The 23,144-nt window shown below is 39.9% G+C and overlaps 4 protein-coding genes across 5 annotated transcripts; 2 read left to right on the top strand and 2 right to left on the bottom strand.

Annotated features, from left to right (window-relative positions):
* Positions 1-555: 555 nt before the first annotated feature.
* LOC135941141 (malonyl-CoA decarboxylase, mitochondrial-like) lies at positions 556-7,479 on the top strand. Its single transcript, XM_065486436.1, has 8 exons — positions 556-1,202; positions 5,235-5,378; positions 5,429-5,569; positions 5,732-5,884; positions 6,270-6,465; positions 6,568-7,038; positions 7,092-7,197; positions 7,256-7,479. The coding sequence occupies exons 1-8, from the start codon at positions 939-941 to the stop codon at positions 7,374-7,376; spliced, it is 1,596 nt and encodes a 531-aa protein (XP_065342508.1). The 5' UTR covers positions 556-938; the 3' UTR covers positions 7,377-7,479.
* Positions 2,276-4,717, bottom strand: LOC135941148 (uncharacterized). Its single transcript, XM_065486450.1, has 3 exons — positions 4,450-4,717; positions 3,228-3,381; positions 2,276-2,717 (listed from the first exon to the last, which is right to left on the bottom strand). Exons 1-3 carry the CDS (start codon positions 4,503-4,505, stop codon positions 2,619-2,621), a joined length of 309 nt encoding a protein of 102 aa, XP_065342522.1. The 5' UTR covers positions 4,506-4,717; the 3' UTR covers positions 2,276-2,618.
* Positions 7,480-7,995: 516 nt separating the features above from the next.
* Positions 7,996-12,070, bottom strand: LOC135941131 (tRNA (34-2'-O)-methyltransferase regulator WDR6). Its single transcript, XM_065486424.1, has 12 exons — positions 11,726-12,070; positions 11,474-11,661; positions 11,215-11,369; positions 10,525-10,852; positions 9,909-10,013; positions 9,582-9,846; positions 9,254-9,525; positions 8,977-9,191; positions 8,736-8,925; positions 8,433-8,670; positions 8,193-8,379; positions 7,996-8,135 (listed from the first exon to the last, which is right to left on the bottom strand). Exons 1-12 carry the CDS (start codon positions 11,796-11,798, stop codon positions 8,126-8,128), a joined length of 2,226 nt encoding a protein of 741 aa, XP_065342496.1. The 5' UTR covers positions 11,799-12,070; the 3' UTR covers positions 7,996-8,125.
* Positions 12,071-15,585: 3,515 nt separating this feature from the next.
* On the top strand, positions 15,586-22,288 carry Chd64 (calponin 3). 2 transcript variants are annotated; one of them, XM_065492062.1, is made up of 5 exons: positions 15,586-15,752; positions 21,038-21,174; positions 21,238-21,442; positions 21,712-21,802; positions 21,946-22,288. In XM_065492062.1, the coding sequence occupies exons 1-5, from the start codon at positions 15,699-15,701 to the stop codon at positions 22,023-22,025; spliced, it is 567 nt and encodes a 188-aa protein (XP_065348134.1). In that variant the 5' UTR covers positions 15,586-15,698; the 3' UTR covers positions 22,026-22,288. The 2 variants fall into 2 exon arrangements, with proteins under 2 accessions (XP_065348134.1, XP_065348131.1); XM_065492059.1 differs by having other exon boundaries at positions 21,238-21,448.
* Positions 22,289-23,144: the final 856 nt, after the last annotated feature.

Here is a 23,144-nt window from a genome sequence, read left to right as displayed (position 1 = left end):
TAGATCTTTTTAAATGTGTTCGTATATATGTAGTTTGTCTCTTGTATTTCTGGTATTTTTTTACCTTTACATTATTTCCAATTTATCCAAATGTTCCTTTTCGTTCCTTGAACGATATTGAAGATAATCATTGTAATTATACAAATTTTCATGGTCTAAAAATGTTGAAAATCAACATGCCTGTGTAATAAAGTTTAACATTTAACATAACAAAATATTTTATCTTTGCTAAATACGCAATGCAAATCAGCTAGTCATCTGGAGGCTGGAGGGTTAATTGAAAACCATACATAGTTTTCATTAAAGCATCCCAATTTATATTTGTTTATTATTTCTTTAATCTCCATTCATAATTCAAATACATAAAGATAAGTACAATAAATCCACACGATATCGTATTCGAAGCTCATATTTATAAGTTGGGAACCAAAGTTTAACTTATTTGTACTTGAAATTAAGTTGCAAAATAATTCATGACTAGACGAGAAGAATCGCGGGCGATGGAACAAGATAAGGGGCGTGTCGTGAACTGAAGGGGGCGTGCTAGGACATATGTTGTGCGGTAGAGAAGTAAACATTGATTTTTCAGGAACTGCGTATGATCATTACCGCGATTTTCCCGAAATTCATGTTTGTCTGACTGTCACAGTTCGAAATCTAGCTTTACACATAATGCGAAAATCGGAATTAAAAACAAATACAAGCTCATAACACTGGCTTTATTCGATTAGTTGAACGAGAACTTTTTTCATTATCGGCGCTGGTGATACCGTATCTGATTTAGTGAATCAGTTAATTCTCCGCGACCGAGAGCGTCCGACTGGACAAGTGGACAGCTGGCCGCGAGTGTTAGTTGTTCGTGATGGACAATGTGACTTTGGTTGCGCCGGTTGTTGTTGTTGCCCTCACGCCAAGTTTGGCCGGTGGCCAGGAGAAAAATGCTTGTTTCGTTCGTTTCGTTGGGGCGCGCAGCTTTGCGGTTGCGGCGCGCAGCTGCACCTCCCGTTGCCCCTTGGACGATGCTGCCCACCCCCGAGCTGCACCAGCTGCCTCCCTTCGGCGACGATGAGGCGCCCCCTGGGGCCTTCCAGGAAGGGTCCTTGGAGATCTGCGACGACCAAGACGACGAGCAAAGGGTCTGCGAGCTGGTCAAGGAGATTTTCTCCTTCAGGGACTCGGCAGTGAGCAATTGGATCGTTGAGGTAGGTAATTGCATCACTCGTCAGTATACTGCAATTGTGTGCAGCCATCTGCAATAAAGCTATTTGCAACTATTCTCTTCTGCGTGAGCCAATAAGTGATGCCAATCGCATTTGTATTATAATTAAAATAAATTAGTTAAAGAGGAATCTCTCAGAATTTAATAGGTGGTGAATTTATTGAATAAAATCTTTTATGAAATTCAGATGTATTGCAAAACTTAAATTTTATTTAGACCCTTCTCCGTTTAGGTGTGATTTTGGGGGCTCTGTGGTTCTTTTCATGCCTTTTATCCTGTTCGCACCAACTTACGATGCGAATAGTTATGTTCATTTAAAAAATACATTTTCAAATTATTTTTCGTCAAAATAATAAACTACAAAAGAATAATTTTTATCATCTTTCAGAACTTGTGAAGCATATTCCTCTTGTTTAAAGGTTTATAGTTGATACAGATCCCATTACAACCTTCAAAGGAAATTTAAAGTTGTACTTTTGCCACTTTTGAAATCCAAAAACGACCCATTTACCATCAATAAATTTGCTCTCGTTAATTTAATGTTACTGGACCAAATTTTACTTCAAATAATTAAATTATTTGAATTCGATTAAAAAATATGACCATTGACCTTTTACCTCACGTCAAGTCATGCAGGCCACACGAATTCAATAAATTCAAAACCAACTAAAATACGGAATCCTTTGAGAACTCCTTATTTGTAAGGATTTTGATATTTTTATTCATTAATTTGGAATATGCCACCTCTTGACTCTGGATTTCTTAAGACCAGAACTGTTGAAAACCTCAAATCCAACAACACAGTAACAAATTAAAAAGTGAATCTATTCCTCATTAAATTATGAAGAAACCTGATCTATCGTTTTCGCACAAAAAGTACTAAAACCCCTTGAAAATTTTAAAAGAAAAAAACTGCTTAAAAAATTAAATAGCCTACTAATTTTGAAAACTGCATAATGGGATAGATACTTAACTTACCGTAACTTACCAGCGGAACACAAACATTTTGAATTGAAAATTTCAATTTTCTCAAATTTTACACAACTTTAAAAACAGTTTAAATTCATTTACAAATTCAAGCATAATATTTATTCCATAATCGTGCCTTTACATTTAAAAGCGTTAATCTGTCTAAAATTGCGAAAAAATGTTATGACATCATGTGCAAATATTGCGGTTTTACCCTTTTCGATTTCTTGTACACGTCTCTCTAAATAAGTCTAACGTCAGGATAAAAACGATTTTGATCTATCTTCCTTTTAAATACTACAGCGAATAAGGTCTAGGACATTAAATTTATCCTAGACACAACTATCCATCTTCTTTGTCTCTTGGTTCAATTCAGTAACATCAAGGCAAGTGGTGGTTTTGGTGAAAAAAGCAGTTGCAAAATATTATTTCACATGTGAACAGCACTTTCATAGCTCGGTGGGTCGTCTTCTTCAGGCTGTTGTTGAACCATTCCTGATGCTTCCATGTAAGGTGGCGGCGGCGCTTGCTGGAATTAAAACGAGATTTATGTCAACGCTGGAGGAATAATAAATGTAATCTTCTATCTAGCATTTTAGATTGAAACAAAAATGTATTTCAATGCGATCAAGTAATTTTGGTTAAAAGTGGCGTCAAAAACCGAATAATTTATACAGAAAAGCATTATTTTGGCCGTATTTGCACTACTATCAAATTCAGTGGCTAAAATTCAAGTTTCCTAAACAGACTATAATCGCAACAAAATTAATAAAATGCAAATCCTGTGTTAAATTAGAATTTGTTTAAAGGGAATTACATTTTAAATTACTCGCATTCCTAAGGAACACAGGCCATTACGAGAAATATGATAATCCTGAAATAATCACTTCCGTAAAACTCCTAGCAAACTCAATCAATAAAAGCTATAACAATAGATAACATAATATATTCCAGCACTATTATTACAAACAAATTGTATTACCCCATAAAATCATTGGGGAAGCAATGAATAAATTTAGCGAATATTTTTGTTGCTTGCCTGTTGGGCTGGCGTGCTGCAGGGCGGGTCCTCTTCCATTCCTAACCAGTATGCGCTGGAAGACTGGGTGCGAAGGACTTCCTTGCGTACCGTTTGGTACCTGCAGCAACAGCATGCCAATACGACCAGCAGCACCAGCCCACCGAGCATAGCCCTGTTAAATTTCATTTAAAAATCACGTTTGAGAAGAAGATGCTTACTTGTAAATTTTTGTATGGTCTTATCTAAAAATTAATTAAGTAAATTTTAGGGGGATTTCAACTTTTTTACTCGATAAGCTTTATTGTTTCGTAATTTTCAAGAACTTCCTTGAGTAGCATTAAATGAGAAAATATTACACAGCAATAGAAAAATCTTTCTAGCAGCAACAAATGATTTTTTTAAATAAAACATCCTTGAGTATTTTCCTACTTTCAGATAGTAAGCAACCGACAAGTTTTGTATTTTGTAAGGCATACTTTATTCTAGAATAAGGATTTCTTACTTGTTTTTATTTTAAAGTGGAATGAAAGCACAGGCAGGGTTGTCGGATTGATGAGGATTTTTAAGTTAGAAATTGATTGCTTAGCAGATAACGATCATAATTGTGTCACGTCACGCGAATGGAACGCTAAAAATCAATTTTTCGCGAATTTTAAGACCGGTGTAAGTTGTATGGCTTTTCTCTCTCCCTTGAAAATTTTTACCACAAAACTTCCCCCACGGATTTGGCATAAAGAAAAATATTCATTTTTTTCCGAGCATTTCCTCGAATTTAAAAACCCCATTAATGGCCATCTAATTGGACGTATTTTGAAAGCACGCATCTACGTTGGTAACACGATGCAATTTTCTTAAGTGGCCATTTCTGGTACAATGGACGAGCGGACGCTGATGCCCTGTGCGATGATTGTGCGGTGTGTACAATACAAAATGCTAAATAAAGTTTGTATCGCGTGTTTGGCAACTGTCTCTATGGCAACCCTCGCGTACTGGCACTGGCCTAATATTTCGGCTGAACACAGCAGACACAGGATTCACCGCAAGTTCTAATTCACAGCCAATAAATTCAGACTAGTCTACTTCCAGCTATATAGCTCTACAATAAACATACGGGAATCGTTTCAAATAAAAAATTATATAAACAAATTTAAATAATTTAATTTTGAGGAAAGGCTGCCGACCAAAATAAAACGTAAGAGACAATTTTAGAGAGCGGAAGTGGGGTGCGTTGTGTACTAACCCGCCGAGCAGCAGGTTCACATGCTGCAGGACGAAGCCCTCGCGCTTGCCAGCCATAGACTGAGCGGCGGAGGCGGCTGTGCCGTGCGCCCCGAGCGCGCGCCTCCATGGGGAAAGCGCCGCCGACCGCAGAGAAGGTCGATAGGCAGACGCTCTCGTCGGTGCCTACTCTTATATTTGCTGGACACAATTAATTTTAATCAGCCTAATGCAGCTTAATTATTTTGGCGGTGCGTCAGTTAAAGAAAGCAGTCGTAAATTATTCACGCTCACAAGGGCGCCCCGCCTGGAAAATTTTAATGTCCTTTCGTGACCAGCGGGGGTTAGCACCTCGCTTCTGCTGCTGCTGCTACATGCAGCGCTGAAAAATTGTCATGTGCGTGCGAGCTCGTCATGTGAGTGTATATGTGCCGAACTTTTTTTGCCCTTTGACTGACACCTGCGGGAATACGCCGTGGGCTTTAAAATAAGTTGTTTGCTTAGTCAGGACAAAAAGAGTGACGCAAAAGGGTTGAATGCAATAAAGGAATAAGTTGGGGTCTCCCACTCTTTGCGTTCGTTCAGTAAAATCGCTTTTTTACTGGCAGACATTCTTGAGAGAAAAGCAGTCACGCTATTATGCATGAAGAGTCGACAATTTGAGAAATATTTTTAATGCCTTTATGATTTTATATTGAATAAATCCACATTGATCCCGCTCTGCATGTGTGCTCTTGTATCATAATATATTTTACTTTTTCGATTCCCCACCTGAATAACAAAATTCCCTCACGGTTCTGTTTCCAGAGCAAAGTAAAGCTGCTGTGTGCTGAATACAAATGCATGAGAACCGACAGCGACCGCGACACCTTCCTCAAAATGCTCGCCACAGCATATTCGGTGGACGGGACCAAACTGCAAGAGGCGGCGAGGGCCCTGCTCGAGATTGATGTGCGTGAAAGTTGATGCGAATTAGCAGGAGTATAATTTTGTAATTGCAGCCAAATGATCACAGAGGGGCCGTAAAAGCACAAGAGAAATTGCGAGACCAGCTGGCGCCCAGGTACCACTGGCTCTTCACGCACATGGGCCGTCTCGAGAGTGGTGTAAAGTTTCTAGTAGATTTGCGCACACAAGTGCTGGTACGTATATAAAATATGATACTTTATCTTAATTAAATTGTGTGCAATAATTTGACGCTGCAGGAAAAATATTTTGAACGCGCATCACCTCGCTCAGCATGAGCAAAGAATTAATTTATTTTCCCCCGTTTTAATTTATGCGTTTATGACCTGTTTTTGAAGGATTCTTTGGCCCAATGCAAGGATGAAGTAGCGAGCGCTGCTTTGCAGCAGCTAAACACCACTTTGCGGGAGCTGCTCTCAATGTGGTTTTCGGTTGGCTTCCTCCGACTGGAAAGGGTTACCTGGCAGTCACCCTGCGACCTCTTGCAAAAGGTATAACAATTATTTCTGCAGTCTGCATACTCAATAATAAGTCACGCGTGCGTTTTGCTTTGCTTGCCGCGTACTCACTTGAGATTTTCACGCGACAAGCACCCTTAAGTGCGCGGCCGCGCGCGCTCGGAAAAATTCTCAATGTCGTGTGCCCGCTGGATGGCCACTGTGTCACATTTATGTACGTGAGTACTTTAAAACAAAAACGGCTGCCAGCACAAGGCTGAATTAAGGTCAACACACGAGAGCTTTTCTTTTGACTACCGTCCCGAGTATGGGAAATTTAACTCATCCTTTTGAAAGTCAAGTTGCACCTCTGAAGAGAACGAGAGGGCTTTTCTTTGATTTCAAAGTGATTAACTATGTGTGTTTTTGTTTATTCTAGGTGAGTGAATATGAGGCAGTGCACCCGATGAGGGGCTGGACTGACCTCAAAGGCAGGGTGGGGCTGTACAGGAGATGCTTCATGTTCACCCATGACAGCATGCCGCGCGAGCCCATTGTCGTTTTGCACACTGCCCTCGCCGACACCATCAGCTCCAGCATGAAGGGCATTGTGACGGCCGCCCAGAGACTTTCAGGTTCGTACTTAGAGCAAAATCGTTTCTGCTTGTGACAAGAAACTCCTGCTCTTAGCCCGCCAGGGAAATTTCTTTCTTTGAAGTCACGAGTGTTATTTCCAGTTGATGCCAGTGCAGCTGGTGGACTGGCCGGCCTGAAGATGGCCGAGTCCGAGGAGAATCCTGATCTTGTGAAAGCAGCGATTTTCTACTCGATCACCTCCACCCAAAAAGGCCTTCAGGGCATCGAGCTGGGAAACTATCTTATCAAGAGGGTGGTGAAGGAACTGCGCGCCGAATTCCCGCTGGTCCACCAGTTCTCGTCGCTGTCTCCTATTCCTCAGTTCCGCCAGTGGCTGATGGACAGATTGAAGGTGGCCAAGCTGCACACGCTGTTCACGGAAGAAGAGATAGGGAATTTGTCAGCCTTTATGAAATGCCCTGCTGACTCGGCAAATGTCCGCGATCTGCTGTCTACCAACAAATGGTTGGCAGAGTACTCCTTCGTCCAGACCATGGAGGATCCATTCATGAGACTGTGTGCCAGATACCTGTACTTGGAGAAGCGCAGAGGGTTTGCCTTGGACAGTGTTGGTATGGTTTCATGTATGTTGTTAACTTAAAAAATAAAGAAGTGCCTTCTTAAGGAAATTTCCATTTGAGAAATGGAGCTGTGATGTGGAGGCTTAATTGGAGAGCAGACACTACTATCAAAGGACTGAATAACTCTCTGGGAATAATGGTCAACTACAGGTTAACATAACAATTAAAACAGCACAAGCCAATTAAAACAATGTGGATTTGCTAACAGGTACTTCTTAGAAGATGCCGAGTCTAACAGCAAGAGTTACTTGGAGGACCAGTGTATAAATGCGTCGGACCAAGTATTGAATTTAGCTGAAAAAGCAAAAGCCTTGATGGACCTACCATGATTATTTTCCTTATTATACATGACGTTAAATGATAGTATTACTTATGCTTCTGTTAATGATGTTTATCAAATGAATTTATTAAAAGCTTGTTGAGTTTAACGAATCCTTAACAAAGTATCATTTGTAATCGAGCTTGATCACCTCACTGCCTTTGCCAAAGACACATATTGTAGCTGATGTTCTGCAATATAAAACATATTGAGAACCAGAAATTTTCACTGATTTAAAAGACTCACTGCGAGCTAATAATTAATGTTGCTCCCTGAAGATCTGAAACAGCTACTCTCTTCTCAAATGATTTATCACAACCTTCGCTTGTGTACTGCCACGCACTGACCTTCTGGCCAGATGTAGTTGAAACAACATACCTCCCAAAATGAGCAATTCCTGCAAAAAATAAATAATTAAATGAAACTTACAATTTTTTCCAATTAAAAAATCTCACCAGTCACTTGAGTGCTGTTATCGATTTTGTATAAAATATTAATGCCATTGTTAAGAGTGCTTATTAGCAAGATGCCATCATCCCCTCCAGTGAAGAGAAAATTTTCTTCAGTCACTGTGAGAGAGGTGACGCCACCTTGATGCAAAACCTCACTCCAAAGTGGCTTTGGTTCCCCTGGATTCCAAACAGCCACAACGCCATTGGAGCCTCCAGAAGCAACAAATTCCGCTGTAGAGCTGACAGTCATGACACATGTTTTGTGGAATGCAATTGTTTTCAACGTTTGCAGCATAGAGTAAAAAAATTAAAAAATCCTGCAAAATCAGAAACAAATGGATTGAAGCCTAAGGGCAGAGAAAAATATATTTTACCTTAAAAAGGAGTCAGAGCAGGCAGCAAGAAAAACGAGTTTACTCTCATTGTGTGATAGCAAGCACAATGCCATGTATCGGCTCTCAGGATCAGCTCGAGGATTCAAGTACGAGTCTCTCCAAGGCGCTTTTACTGATTTCTCTGCACTTTCGAGCAGCATGTGACTGGTAACTAGTTTTAATATCCCTTAAACACCTTTTGTTTAGGAAATTGAATGATTTCATAGTGGAAAAACTTACAGTTTGAATTAATATTCAAAATTTGCCAGACAGCTAACTGTGCCCGACCGCCTGCACTGACCAGAATATTTTTGTCCTTCAGTAAAGCCTTCACGCTCGACAAATGCGCTTGAATCACAGTGCAGGATGACCCAGACACGGCATCAGATATCCGCAAAGAACCATCTTCCCCTCCAGAAAGCAGGTGGTTTGAATCCAAAGGAACCATGCAGTTTATCAAGTTCAAATGCAAGCCAGTCTGATAGTTAGAATCGGTTGAGGTTAGATTTCTTTACGTCAGCAATAATTAAGTATTATTGTTACCCTGAGTACAGGTGCTGCGACATCTTTTAACCTTTGCTGTTGGTAAAATGCTTTCTTGTGCCTCACAAATGCAAAGCACATTTTATTTTCAGAGCTGAGTCGAAAGTCCCACGATCTGTGTCCTCCACCAGGGCAGTGGAACTTGAATATTGGTCTCTGCTGATCCCACGACCAGACTGAAAAGTTTACTCTGGAATTTTATATGATTTTATATCACAAAAAATACTCATTTGAAACATACCTATGAAAAGAGTAGAGAAGAAGTCCCAATGAGGTTACCTCGAGGCCGGCAAGCATGCCGAGTCGCGGCTGACCAGAGTTCACAATGGAAATTTGTCCATGTTCCAGCAGCAAAGTGAGCAACTTTCCTTCCTTGCAGGTAGCCCATATAAGTCCCCGAAACATGCAGATTCCAGTCACGCCCTCAGATTTCATATTCAAGTTTTGCTCCACTTCCTATTTCGTTAAAACACAAAATTTAAACAATAATAACTTAGTCTGTTTGTCGCAAAGTATACCATGCTTTTCCAATTGAAGAGTTGCAGGAAACCGTCTTGGTCGCCAATGACGCAGTAATCACCAATGCATAGCCCGCAAGATACCCCTTTTGTTTTTGGGCTGGCTGTGTAAGAGGCTAGCCTCTCAAGTGTTCCGTTTTCAAAGCCCCAGAAAATCCTCTCACCGCTGCTTAAAGAAACTAGAAACGTTGTTGGCTTCAATGGAACGACGCTCAATACAGCTGCACCGTCTGAGACTCTTCCAGTTAAAAAAGCCTCTTTGCTTCGAACGTCTGCATAAAAATGGTCTGGATTATAACAAAACAATATTACTTTTTATGATTTGTACCTTTGACCAGAGTTAAATTTCCACTGACGGTAGTCAAGTAAATGAGATCTTGGAATATTTCTATCATTTGCACATTAAAAGGTGCTTGTTCTATTGATCCGCACTCTTGCATGATGAACAATTTCTCATCCTCAGTGACCACCAATAGTTCTCCTTTTGGCGTCCATGCCACTTTGCGCACATTCACTGGGCTTCCAAACTGTTTCGTTTCAAAGCCATGCTCCAAATTCCAGCACATGATTCCTCCATCCCCACCACCCGTCACCTATGGGAAATCAGAAAGATTTAAGACTACAGTAATTTATGATAAACTAAAAATCAACCAACCAAATATGAATCGCAAATGTCTATACTCCAAATGCTGCCTCCTTGGTGAGAACACATTTTGGAAAGCTCTTTTCCGCTGTCATCCCATTGACAAACAAAAGAGTCCTGTCCAAAAAATATATATAAAATCATTGTTTTAATATCCTCCAAAATTCTTAACGAGGTCCTTTTATAATGATGAATTGAAATGATGGACATTTCCACCAAAAGCGAACAAAAATTATCTTTTATTGCTCTAACGCAGTTTTAACTTCTGCCTGAAAAGCATAAAAAACAAAATATGTACACAAGTACGAGGTTCTTCAGGAGTGTAGCAACAGTGATTCACAAATAAACGATTTTGTTCCCAATAGAAACGTTTGAGGGTCAACGAACTAGGTAGAAAGGAATTTTTGTAGTATCTTCTGATTATTCTATTTTTTAAAACTAACGACTTATATTATGCTTGTAATTTATTTATTTCTGTGAAAATTAAATATTGAAAAAAATTACAGCTGATTTTTTGTGTGTGTGTGAAATGGAGCTTTGGGTAGATTAAAGACAGCGTCTGTTTGATTTGAGGAAAGTATCCAGCATTTCAAACCATCATTATTTAAATTTAACACTGAATTCTTACCTCGCCAATGCTGACAAGGCCAAATTTTGAGGGCAGAGCTCTCCAGACCCTGGACTGGTGGCCATAAAGCTCCTGCACTTGTTCCAAAGAGCAAGAGCTCCAGGTTGAATCTGCAGACTTTTGCCAAACCCTCACAGACCTGTCGTCTGAGCTAGTCAGAAGGCGCTGGCGACTCTTGTCAAAAGAAATGCTGAAAATGACACCCTTGTGGCCCTTGAGTTGGTGCCAAACTTGTCCGTCAGAGCCCCAAATCAACACTTCGGAAAATACAGTTCCAGAGAAGACCACCAATGAGTCCCATGAAGAACCAAGGAGCAATGCTGAATATCTGAAGTCATAAGTCACTGTAAATTATTAATCTTCTTGGGATGGATATAAATGTATTAATTCAAATTTAAGAAATAATACTGAATGGCTCTACTCTGAACGGAAAACTAACTCTGGACGGTTAGCTAATAGTGAAAATTATAAGAGGATAAGAATTCTCAGCAGCAAATACTGCGGTTATGATTTCTTTTTCAACACTGAGCAGTCATTCAGCTTTTCTTAAATTTAAAGATTAAACTTGTGCGTGTACTTCTTTCTTTGTCTTAAAAAAACAAATCAACTGTTCAAAAAAGGAAAAGCTGAAATTAACTGATCATCTAACAATTATATTAAAATTACTTTGAGCAATAAGAAAATAATCACATGATGCATTTGATGGGACACTGAACAGAAGCGATTATTTGTCCATCTTTCCACTGCTTGACCATGTTGTTTGACAAAGCTAACGCAATTGAGCCATCTTGTAGCCAGTGAACGGCCTGAATCCAGTGTGACACTTTATGCACGGGTGAATCAATCTGAAAAAAGATTAAAAGGACGAAAACTTAATCTCTATTTTATATAAGATGAGGGTAGTTGCATGTCAATTAAAATTGTGGTAAATTTTCACATTTTAACTTACAATGCTGCATTCTTTCAGCTTTTTCAACTGGAAAATGAGGAAAAGCCTGCCTCCAAACACAACAATCTCGTCTCTTTCGGTGTTATGGCAAAATCCATGGATTTTTTGGCCCTCAAATATCTCAAGTGTAGCATCAATTCGAGAACTCCCATTTTCTACAGAAAAAATGTGAACGTGCCCTCCAACACCTGTGGAAAAAATTAATCGCTTGAGTGACAAATCAGCAATATTTTAGCAAAATATTAAACAAACCGGCGAATATTTTGTTCCCCAATATTTTTACAGCTGTGACATCTGTGTTGATACGAATTGTTTTAGCTTTCATTGTGCCTCTTCAGGGCCAGGGCCACAATGATAATTCAGGAATACAAACGACACTCAACATTAAAACAGGGTAAGAAGTTAATTTGAGATTGGAATCACGTCTTGAAGTCTTGTAAACAAAAGCACATGGTGTGCAGCTGCTGTTGTGAGTGCGACTGCAAATTGCACCACCTGTTGGCAGAACCGAAAACAAAAGTTTCAGCGGGACTCGGGACCACTCGGGAGTCTCTGGACTCGGACACTGTAGCAAACTATAGGAATGATGGCACGAGAACATTTTGACGATTTTGATTCTGTCCCAAAAGCTCTTGAAATGCACGTTACGCAGCATAGTTGAGATGGTCTTACAAGTTAATTGTATGTAAATATATTTACTGTTTAATGTTTAGCAGAATCGATCAAGGAAAGAAATAAGTAAAAAAAGGGTTGCTGTATTGCTCAATACAACACAACTCTTTAACGAATAAAATAAAATTGAGTAAATTATCGGTCTTGTGTCAGACCCGTGTAATAAAAAATTCAAATTACTTTTAAGCAACCAACTAAATCATCAATCTATTGAAATATTAGATGAGCATCGGTTCCTGGAAAAACTGCGGTGGGAGGAAAGGCTCAAAATGAAAAGAAGGCAAGAGAATCATCAATTAGTGTCGCGCGGATCCTTTTTATCCCAGCCAGCGTGGCAACACACACATGTTGCAGCAGGCACATTTGGCGGAACTTCTTTTACTTTTGCACCTGCCCATGTCCATCCATCCATCCATCCATCCATCGACTTCTGGAGGAAAAATACAACGCGAAATAACATTTCATAAAGACACGTGCAATGAGAGGCGCTGAGTCAAGGCGAGGGCCGCCGACTCGATCGTTACCTCATCCTTCAGCTATTTTTTATACGCATTTGGTATTGGCGAGACACGACGCCGCGCGCTTTTCTCTTCTTTTTCTAACGACGAATCCATCCACTAACCTCAGGATGGAGACCCTCTCAACGGTCAAGCTGCTAGGTTACGTCATCTGCGCGAATTACGTCATTTTTACAACGGCCGCCGCGCCAGCAAGCGCCGAGCAGCAACAACTTTATTCATCACCCTTCGCAGCTCTCGCTTTTTTTCCGCAGCGCCGCACCAACTGTCTCTCGTCGACGCACCCAACAGTAATTAGTGCACTCTTCAGCCCTCCGCCACTTGCACTCGAATTATTTTGGCCAGCAGATTTAATCTGACGAAAGGCTCGCCTTCCGTTCGCCGCGTCGTTAGCTTCTTTGGCCCGTTTTCTTTGCTGCTGTTGCACACCCGCCGCCGCTGTCTTTTGCAATTGCAAAATTGCCAAAAGTGATTTCGCTTGCTTCTATCACGTGTGCTCCGACGTTCGAGTTCATTTCGCCAGCTTTTTTTGCTATTAAATTTATAAAAAAATAAATACTAGCAAAAAATTAAACATTAAACCAAAAAATGGTTTTTAATGGCTGATTTTGCTTACAAAAATAAGGACATTTTTAAGCAATTTGGAAAAAGGGAATGTAATTATATCTTATTTATGGCTTTGCCGTACGTTTATAAATTAGGTTTAAAGCAAAACATAATGTTCTATCGAAGAAACCACTTAAGGAGTGTTCCATTAGACAAAGTATGTATATTTCCTCGATGCGTCAATTTATTTTCCCGACTAGTTTTGGCTTAACATCTCCAGCCCTATTTCATTGCAAAAAATTGTACAATATTTAATAATTTAATTTCTAAATATGTTTTTTTTCGGGAAATAAAATGCCATCCCTATATCATATGTATATATATGAGCTGTAAATAGTATTGCCATGAAAAAAATTCCCCGTGTGTATAATAATTGGAATTGGACAAACGAAAAGGCAAATTTATTTTTAAAAATATTCAGCTGATTTTTAACCAAAACTAGTCGGGTAAATAAATTGATGCATTTGGCATTATGCGCGATTTTATTTCAACTAAAAAAATATAGACACTTAATTTTTCTACATGATTATTTATTTAAAAATAAAGATTATCCCGCAAGTTCTTGTACCATGGACAGCATCTGTTCTTTACGTCAGCCTCAATGAACTCATCGCGTTGAATTTTACCTGCAAAAAATCAAAGCTGCAACGAACCTCAGCGAATTTCACCGTACCAGCCGCTATGGAAACAATTTATTTAATCAGTTCATTAGGAGCATTAACTCCAAACGGCTTCTCTCTAGCACAAGAAAGTGCAACATGTTTTTTCATTTCCAAATTATGTTTTTGTCATTTTCGCCTTTAGTGTTCAAAACTAATATTTTTCGACTGTAATGCTTTAAATCATTAGCAATAAAAACAATGCATTTGTCACTTATTTTTAAAATTAATTGCTTTAAAACTGTGTGTTTTGTTGTTTTTTTTAAACCAAGCGTAATAATAACGCTACTAAATTTGATCTTAAATATTTTTAACGTTTTAAAAAAAAATAATAATGATGCACGTAAATCAAACAAATAATTGTCGATAGGAAACCACGTCACTCACTAAGGATTAAAATTTAAAACGTGCCTGCTCTGCCTTTATCGCTAAAAAGAGACACATTGAACTAAAAAATCCTAATATGAGTTAAATAAATTACTGATTTGTATTTTTAACTGTCGACAATTTTTGTTTTGTAATTTATTTTATTAATTTTGTGTAACGATTTTTAATCATGAAATTATTTAAGGTTGGCTACATTTTTTCCGTTCATGAACTAGAGCTTAGGGTAGAAGCCGAAACTAGTTAAGAGTGATAATGACATTAGTTCAGAGGAAATATCCGGAATTTCGATCCAACACATGAAAAAATACTCATTTCCACTAAAAATATGGAAAATTAGTGAACTGCTTTGTCATTCCCTATCAAAACTTAAGCGCAGAACAATTTTACGTGGATTTTCAAGTGTTTTGTGACAAATAAATATATCTTATTGCTTAGCCAAATTACTCTTGAAATTTTTAGACTCAAAAACGATGCAAATGGCAAACCAATTTCAGTTTTGAGCATAATTCTAGTTGTTATTCTACATGCACCGATCTTTTGATTTTTGCGAAAGTAAAATTCATTAATGGAATTATTATTTTAAAATCATTCAAGAGCTAATGAGAATTTCACTTAATTTAAATTATTTTTCAACCACATTTAGCTGCAAGATTAAATAATGTTTTAAAAATAAACAAAATTCATCACAATTTGAGCGTTTAGCCTGTGGTCTGAGCTGTGGTTGTGAATTTCCTCAACTGACAATTTGGTGTGCAGACCACATTTTCCTCTTAATGAGCAATGCAAGATAGTTGTTTCACTTCTTTTGTTGGCATATTTCTCCGAGAAAACAAGAAAACGTGTCAAACGCGATAACACGGAGCACAAACGTCACACAATGCGGTGGTGACTAATTAATACGCTCGGCGGCCAACTGGTTTTCTGGTTTACCATTTGAGAATGAAACACGATCGCCACGCACACACACACACAATGTGTACCATTTCTTTATTGAATTACCGCAGAATTGCGTGCGTGACGCAAAAGCCAAAAGAATAACCGAATGAAATCACATGGCACGCGAAACAATGTCAACCGCTTCTCGTTAACTAATGAGTCCAGTAAGAGTCAGAGCGATTTCCATAGAAGGGACTCCTTTTAATAAAATTTAACCGCCTCATCGCAAAGCACAGCCGCGGCTCGTTCGTTCGTTCACTGAGTTCACTCTCGGGCGGACGGCGCGGCGCGGCACAGTGGAGGGGAGGGGAGAGATTATCAAGCGGGCGCAGGGCAGGAGAAGAGAGGCCAACCTGAGGTGCCCGCCGGCTGCCACTGGCAGTTAGTTTAGTTCTGCACTGAACTTGCGACCGAAGACACGACAGCAATTTGCACAAACTATCAGCCATGGCGAGTAACAGAGCTGCAAAGTCGGGATTCGCTGCCGAGGCGCAGAGGAAGGTAAATATAAACAGGCGGAAAATCGGCTTCGTGGAAATTCCGCCGCGACCAGCTGTTCTCTTCTCATTGTCAGACAACTGATTCAGGAAAGACCGGGAACTGCATGCTCCCGTCTGTTACTTCGTTTGATAGAATTTGTGGACTGAAAACGCCATTTTTAGGGATTTTTCTAGATAAGAGCAACGAAAAGCGGAACTTAAAAACCGATTTGGTTATTTTGAAACGGCTCGCGTTGATAAGAAACTAAAAGCAAACTCGTTAAAGAACTACCAAGAGTATATAACTTTATTTAATCAGATATTATTTATAACTGTTCGGTTATCCTGTTTGTTTTGACACCCATGAAAAATGATAGGGATTTACACTTATTTTCCTGCAAAAGATTGCGACAGTGCTGTGGAAACCGCAAAAACCCTTATCACTCACGCTTGTGATTTTTCTTGAAAAGAAGGAAATTGTTTTTTGCGCAAGCAACCTATTGCACTTAATACAACATCGTGTAATTAGCAAATAAAGCATTGATATGTGTGCGAAAGACGCGAACAGCGGCGAGATAAGAGCGCCGAGGCGACAGATGGCACGCCGTTGATTGTGCACGTATTGCAAAATAAAGGGACTGGCAGGAAAGTGCAGTCGTGTTCATTCGCAAAACATGCGCACGCCACTTACCAGCCATTCTTTGCTATTCCTTCCACTTGACTTGAGAGGCAGCAGAGAGAAAGAGAAAAAAATGAAAAATGATTCACGCCAACGTCTCGCCCCGAGCGGAATAAACTTCGGGAAGGAATACAATTATTTTCAATACGCCCGTCTGGCTGGCTCCATCAACTTTAATATTGATCCGCGTGCCGACACAGTTTCGCTCTCACTCTTGCACGGTGCAGCTCAAGAGGGTTCAATTGGGTGCACTGCACAGACAACACCCACACCCACCCCCTGGCCTAGCCTCCATCGATTTTTCCGTCCTGCGGGGGGTCGATTTCCGCGCCAGCTGCTTTTCGGAATTTTTAAATTGAGCGCAATTATAGACATTCAGGATGCGCTTTTTGCCGTTGGTACTTTTTTCGTCGTAACGATCATTTTGTGTTAACTGACGACGGTTTTCTGACGTCACGTCTAGTCTGTTCGTTGGGTGATTAATCAAAAAGGTGCTGCTTGCTCGTGGGCTGTGCAAATTTGGCATCAACATTACTTAGCACTTATCCTGGCTCGCAGACGGCTTTTCGCCGCTCTCAAGCCAGCGGAGTAGGAATTTGATCGCGCAAACGTCAGCCATAATTATTCATGCGCCACCGAAACATTTAGGAGCGGACTTTGGCTTAATTTGTGCGAGTCGTTAAACTCTGATATCTCTCTTTGCATTTTTGCTGATTGCAACTCCACCAGTACCACGAGCTAATTTGAATAGAAATCAAAACCCGAATCACGATTTTGCAAGTACGGCGCAGACATATTTCATTGAATTCCTTATGTAGAGGTGGCCGTGATCGTAGCTTTTTATTTTCCAACTCTTTCTCGGTTTATAGTCGGAGGCAGCGCGCGCGAGAGCCCAAGTACAGCACACTCAGGCAATATTTTTTCACTCTCAAGGGGCATGCATTCATCCTCTCTGACAATACGCCTCTCCGAAGGTGGCTCCGAGCGCAACCTTGGCGCAGATGCCGGCCTGAGAGAGAGACTTAACTTGGCATTCCCAACTGGCACCGTGCGCAAAACCCCTTCTTACGAAATGCGAGTAAAAGCAGACAATGCGCGAATCAACAAATAATAATCAAACTCGGTTCGTTTTCCCGTCACCGCACACACAGAAACATAGAGGATGTGGAGAGAGAGAGAGAGAGAGAGAGAGAGAGAGAGACCACTCCCAGAAAACTCGGCGGTTGGAGAATGATAATGAAAAGGTTGATAAACATGATGTCATTTTTACGGCTTGCCAGTTGTTGCCTATCTGATGCGTGATTTTATGCGTCCATATAACGCACGATTCGTGGATAATGCGCCTTTTTATCTGGTTGCATAATCCAGAGACGGCAAACAAAAAATAAAAAACGTTCACTCGCGACTCACGTGTTTGGGGCTGAATTTTTTGTATTTCATGAGAAGATTTTTGGTAATGAGCACCGCACACACACATGCACACAATGAGCCGAGGTTTGTGGGTCACTCTATTGTGCCTCGGCTTCTCATCCTTCTTGAATTTGGATGAAAAGAAATTAACTGTGTCAACGCATTCATCTCCTAAAAAAATAACGTGGATTTTCTTTACCTGGCAAGCTAATGAGCAGATAAAATAGCATATGGTTTTTTTATTTTACACTATCTTATCTTTTTCCATAGAGCATATGGTTTTTAAAACTAATTTTTGAGTTTTATCACGTAGCCTTTGCGAAATTAAAATTATAATTTAATGCCTGCAGTCATTATCACGCAATTACTTTGGATGATCGATTGGTGTCTAATCTTTTTACAACGCACGATAAAGGTTTAGAATGAGCAAAAACGTCCCACAAGTCCGTCCCACTTACGCACGTCCATCAAAATGATAATAATTTTGAATGTGACAGTCTATCTCGTAAGCAATTTTTGCATCGTCTACATTTTGAATTTAAGTGTACTTGATGAATAAATCAGTTGATTATCATAAGATTTTTAAATTTAATTTGCCTCCCCGAACAAAGGTTAAATTTTTAGAAAGAGGCAATTGCAAAAATTTTAACATTCACTTAATTAAATTTAAAAAAAGTTGATTTCACAATAGCTTCTCTCATTCTTAGCCAACCATTTCTTTTCATTTTATCTCGTATGTTGGAGTAGCAAAATCCACTTTTTGTTAGTAATTTAACCCATACGATAATGGTTTATTCTTCCCTTTTGCAGCTACCAAAATGTCAGCCATTTTTTTAACCCACTTATTGAGGACGAAGTACCGTTTTATTTAAGCTGAACAGCTGGGCACAAAGAAATCATGGTTGAAAAATTCAAAGCTGAGTTGCAAAATGGCAAGAGACATTATTCGGTCAAAACCAACTAGTCCAGTTGGTAGCGTGAGTCACTCGAAGGCGCACCTGTTAGTCTTGACGCCGTCCTACCGCGAGATTATCGTCACTGGAGCGGAAAAACGATTCAATTCCACCGATAAATTAAATTTAACCTGACGCGGTTCATTAATATTTGCTCGGCTTGACCAAGCAACCAACCAACCGGTGTCATAAAGCCAAGTCGGCGGTGAACAAATTTTTCGGACAGCCAAGGTCCAATTAGTAGTTAGAGAAGGTGTTTTTCTTCTCGCCGTCCGAGCGCCAGGGCAAAAAAATCAAGAGAGTGCGTGTGGAGAAATGCGATAGCGCCAAATACGGCTGCGTGCGCGGTGAATCACTGCAAAAGGCTTTGCCTTATAAGGACGCTTCTTTACTGGGTCGTGGGCACTAACACGCTTACTTTCAACCGACCTACTTCAACTAACATATGTCTCTGGTTTATTAATAAAATATGCACGGATCTGCTGGTAGTGCGCGGTGTCCCTCAAAAAATTCAATCGATCGCCAGCCAGCACCTTGCCTTTTCGGGCGCTCAGGTGACAAAAACACGAGTCTCGCGCAGCCGACTCGACCTTTCGACTTCTGATGAGGCACCGAGTCGGTGCCAGTCCTTTTCCCTCTCGCCTGTAATGAAGTGAATAATTTCGGAGACGCAGGCGCCACATTTTTGATGATCGTGAGTGATTATATGGTGTGTTGCTAGTGTGTGGGACGAAGGAAGAGTCGACTTTTGAAAATTGTTAGGCGCCGGCTGGATTATGTATTTTCGTTTGAAGAATGCAAGCAGACACATTGTTGGGCTCTCATTTGAATTATAATTGCTTGGCACGAACAAAAGGACTGCTCAATGGACCTTGGGTGTCGAAAATTCATTTCTCTTTGTCATACCTCTTGCGGTGAAAAAAGTAACCAAGTCTCGCTCTCGGAGAGGAGTTAAAAAAATTAATAAAAAGCAAACTGTAATATTTTAGTGTGATTGGATTTCCTATACGAAGAACACATGACGGCTATCTCGGAGCCCTGACGGCTGCGTTTTATCGACCAGATGATGTTTCGCCTTATCAGAAACATGCTCTCATTGATACCATTATCAAAGTGCACCACTCTTGCCTTGTGCTCGAGGCGAAAAGTGCAAACACGCGCTCCAAGCACTTTCTCTCTTTTCTGCAATTTTTAAATTAGAATAACCACTTTGGAATAAAACAAGATGTAGCGGAATGCGGCGAAAAAGCCATTTCATGCCCGTCGCTGGCGCGCAATTCGGTCCATTTTAAGTATGCGCGTCATGAAGATGGTGCGAGCTGAAAATAAGCAAGCAGGAAAAAGTGACACACAGAAGCGGCTCCTTATTGCTCTGCGCTGGCTAATATCAAAAAGAGCACGCTGCACGGAAACCCTTCATACGACTGCTGGGTGGGTGTGCGATCAAGAGCGAGAAGAGTGAGCGGACGGCGGCAACTCGCGCTCCGCCTGTATCAATAAACATATCCGCAATATATGGGCTTGTGTGTGTGTGTGTCGTCTGTTGCACTGTGACTGTGCCTCAACGCATCCAGTGGCAAATCTAAAAGGCCGAATGAGAGCACCGCACTTGCTTATTCTTGCTAAAAGTCGTGTGGTAACATGCAAAAATACACAAACATGCACTCAAAAAGAGAAAAGGGCTACCAAGAAACTGCCAAAATGATTAATCTCTCGCTGCGCTTACATGATTCGTACAATTATTTTTTTATTCTTGGTCTGTGCCCTTGTTGCAGTGCAGAAGGAATAATTATCTCTATTAAAAACATTAATCTCGTTTGTTTTAATTATTCGTCATCTGGTTAAGGGGAAAGATCGCGATATACTCTTAATGGATTATTTATTCAAGCATGAACGTAAATCTAGATAGTCGATCTTATCAAGAGATAAAAATAACAACTCCTTTTTTGGTCATATGAAGCCGGCTGTGGCTTAATTACTCATTGAAGTGCACGCACGCGTTGCGGGGTGGCATTGGACACCCCGAAACTGGTCGGACTAATTTAAAAAAAATCTGGAGTCAACAAGGATGAAATCTTGTTGTTTATTTTACTATTATAAAGAGAGAAAAATAATTATAGAAATGGGTACAACCTAATTTTCTCTAATGAAGAAAAACTACTTATTTCCTGCTTTTAAAATCAGTTCACATTGATTCATAATTTACTTTGAGGTTTCAAAAATAATTTTTTTAACCAAATACTAATTACTTGATATAATTTCCAGATAAATAGCAAATACAGTGAGGAACTGGCCCAGGAATGTCTTGAGTGGGTGAAGCAGATCACTAACGAAGACTTCAGCACCAGTGGTGAAATGGACAACTTCTACGAAGTCTTCAAAAATGGAACCAGACTGTGCAGGTACGCTTTCCTAGAGCCAAGCAAACGCCACTCGATTAGCAACAATTCTGTTAATTTTTCTAGATTGGTGAACATCATCAAGCCGGGTTCGGTGAAGAAAATCAACGAGTCTCAAATGGCGTTCAAGTGCATGGAGAACATCAACGCCTTTTTGGACGTGGCGCGCACCCTGGGCGTCCCTGCCCAGGAGACCTTCCAGACGGTTGACCTGTGGGAGAGGCAGAACCTCAACTCTGTCGTTATCTGCCTGCAGTCCCTCGGCCGTAAGGTATCTGTAAGTGCATGGTAGGCTAGTGCATGAGTATGGTGTGAGACATGCTTTGTGTACACTTTTCCACACACACACACCCGAAACTTAACAAGAAGCACAAAAACATTTTGTTACGGTGATACGCTCTTAAAACGTAATTCGAATGAGTAGTTTAGTGATTAACACAATTTTGGTGTTTGGCTTTTTTGGTGTTATGCTGACTCGAGTGCCCTTTAAATCACATCTCAGTTGTTCAACGTGAAATTTACTTTGATAAAATTCTTCAGGCTGGAAATTTCGGACAACCTGGCATTGGACCCAAGGAGGCTGAGAAGAACGTCCGCAATTTCACCGAAGAACAGCTCAAAGCCGGACAGGGTAGGTTGAAATTCTCTCAGCCTTATGGATCATTAAAACAGGATTGTCTCTTTATCCTCATGGCAATGCCGAAAATAATTAATGGCCCATAAATCACGTGCAGCCACGTTTCGAATGCTAATTTGACTTGTGTCGGTCCTTAGGCGTGATCAGCCTGCAGTACGGAAGCAACAAGGGCGCCACCCAGAGCGGCATCAACTTTGGCAACACGAGACACATGTAAATTTCTGCAGTCCAAACGCGCACAAGTTGTAACTTATTTTTGTCTTTGCATCCGGCAAAGAATGTGAACAAAAAACGATCCTCTCTTCATTCCTTCTTGTTTTTTCTGTCTTTTTCTTTTGTACTTGAGAGCTCTTCCAGATTTAGAATTAACAGAAATAAAATTATGTAAGCTTACATATATTTGGAATACAAAAAATGCCAGAAGATGTTTTACTTTGACAGGATTCCTTTCATGTGACATTACAACCTTAAACATTTAAATTGATTTATTTTATTTTCTCATTGTCAGATTTGATGTGTCTTTTAGGTGCGAGACATTATTTTATTAAAAGTATAGAGCGTTTTAAGCACATTAAATTTCAGTTAAACGCTTCAGAGACTTTACATGAACAGACGGCTTGTAATCCTGCAATAATTCGTCTCTGGATGTTCTTCGAAAATCTGGTGTGAACGGGAAAAATAACAATTGGCACAAAATAGGGCTATAGGAGCATGAAAATTTCCATTTAACTAAAAACTTTATAAATAATTTTGCAAAAACAGAGTTGCTAAGATTAAATTATTTTGCAAATTTTTAAACATGAATATAAAGGAGGTGGTAAATTATATTAGATATATTTTCAGAGCGATTTGTTTTGGAAAATTATTATTTATTAAAATAAAACTGCTTGGAGAAAAACGGAATGGATATAATTACTTCAAAATATATTTGTTCTGCAAAAATCTGAAAATCAGCGCAGTGTTGGAAAGAATCGAAAATAATAGTAATCTTCAACCGCGGCAGTGAACAAGAGTTGGCCAAAGAGATCTCCCGCCAAATCTGCGTCTGAATGAAAACTTGAGTTGATTTTCAAACAGTTCTTCAAGAAGGAAAGAACTTATTAAACCGATTTCTGACCCGCTTTGTAATGCTTATGTTGATTTTTATGAACTCATATGTTCAGATATGGCAATGTATGGGGCAGAGTTGCCTTGCTTAACCAAATAAGATATAAGATCAAGATTTAATTGAATCTAGTGCACAAGAGCTGTACAAAGAGACTACCAGAGATGCGCATTGGTTACACCAAGCAATTTTGATTATTGACTTTGTGCCGATTGTTTAATATTAAATAAC

Source organism: Cloeon dipterum, chromosome 1 (assembly GCF_949628265.1).
Source record: "Cloeon dipterum chromosome 1, ieCloDipt1.1, whole genome shotgun sequence".
In the NCBI taxonomy this organism is placed as follows: Eukaryota; Metazoa; Arthropoda; class Insecta; order Ephemeroptera; family Baetidae; genus Cloeon; species Cloeon dipterum.
The sequence above is the reverse complement of the archived record's forward strand: the minus strand, read 5'-3'. Positions and strand labels throughout refer to the sequence as shown.

What these genes read in the sequence shown, in the direction of transcription:
- LOC135941148 (XM_065486450.1), bottom strand. Translation starts at nt 4,505, where the DNA reads ATGGCTGGCAAGCGCGAGGGCTTCGTCCTGCAGCATGTGAACCTGCTG. An exon ending in GTGAACCTGCTGCTCGGCGG is followed by an intron (nt 3,382 to 4,449) that starts GTTAGTACACAA and finishes GAAATTTAACAG; the next exon opens with GGCTATGCTCGGTGGGCTGG. An exon ending in GCAGCACGCCAGCCCAACAG is followed by an intron (nt 2,718 to 3,227) that starts GCAAGCAACAAA and finishes TTTTAATTCCAG; the next exon opens with CAAGCGCCGCCGCCACCTTA.
- Chd64 (XM_065492059.1), top strand. Translation starts at nt 15,699, where the DNA reads ATGGCGAGTAACAGAGCTGCAAAGTCGGGATTCGCTGCCGAGGCGCAG. An exon ending in AATGGAACCAGACTGTGCAG is followed by an intron (nt 21,175 to 21,237) that starts GTACGCTTTCCT and finishes TAATTTTTCTAG; the next exon opens with ATTGGTGAACATCATCAAGC. An exon ending in CCCTCGGCCGTAAGGTATCT is followed by an intron (nt 21,449 to 21,711) that starts GTAAGTGCATGG and finishes AAAATTCTTCAG; the next exon opens with GCTGGAAATTTCGGACAACC.
- LOC135941131 (XM_065486424.1), bottom strand. Translation starts at nt 11,798, where the DNA reads ATGAAAGCTAAAACAATTCGTATCAACACAGATGTCACAGCTGTAAAA. An exon ending in GGGGAACAAAATATTCGCCG is followed by an intron (nt 11,662 to 11,725) that starts GTTTGTTTAATA and finishes TTTTTTCCACAG; the next exon opens with GTGTTGGAGGGCACGTTCAC. An exon ending in TGTCCCATCAAATGCATCAT is followed by an intron (nt 10,853 to 11,214) that starts GTGATTATTTTC and finishes TTATGACTTCAG; the next exon opens with ATATTCAGCATTGCTCCTTG.
- LOC135941141 (XM_065486436.1), top strand. Translation starts at nt 939, where the DNA reads ATGCTTGTTTCGTTCGTTTCGTTGGGGCGCGCAGCTTTGCGGTTGCGG. An exon ending in TGAGCAATTGGATCGTTGAG is followed by an intron (nt 1,203 to 5,234) that starts GTAGGTAATTGC and finishes TTCTGTTTCCAG; the next exon opens with AGCAAAGTAAAGCTGCTGTG. An exon ending in GGGCCCTGCTCGAGATTGAT is followed by an intron (nt 5,379 to 5,428) that starts GTGCGTGAAAGT and finishes TTGTAATTGCAG; the next exon opens with CCAAATGATCACAGAGGGGC.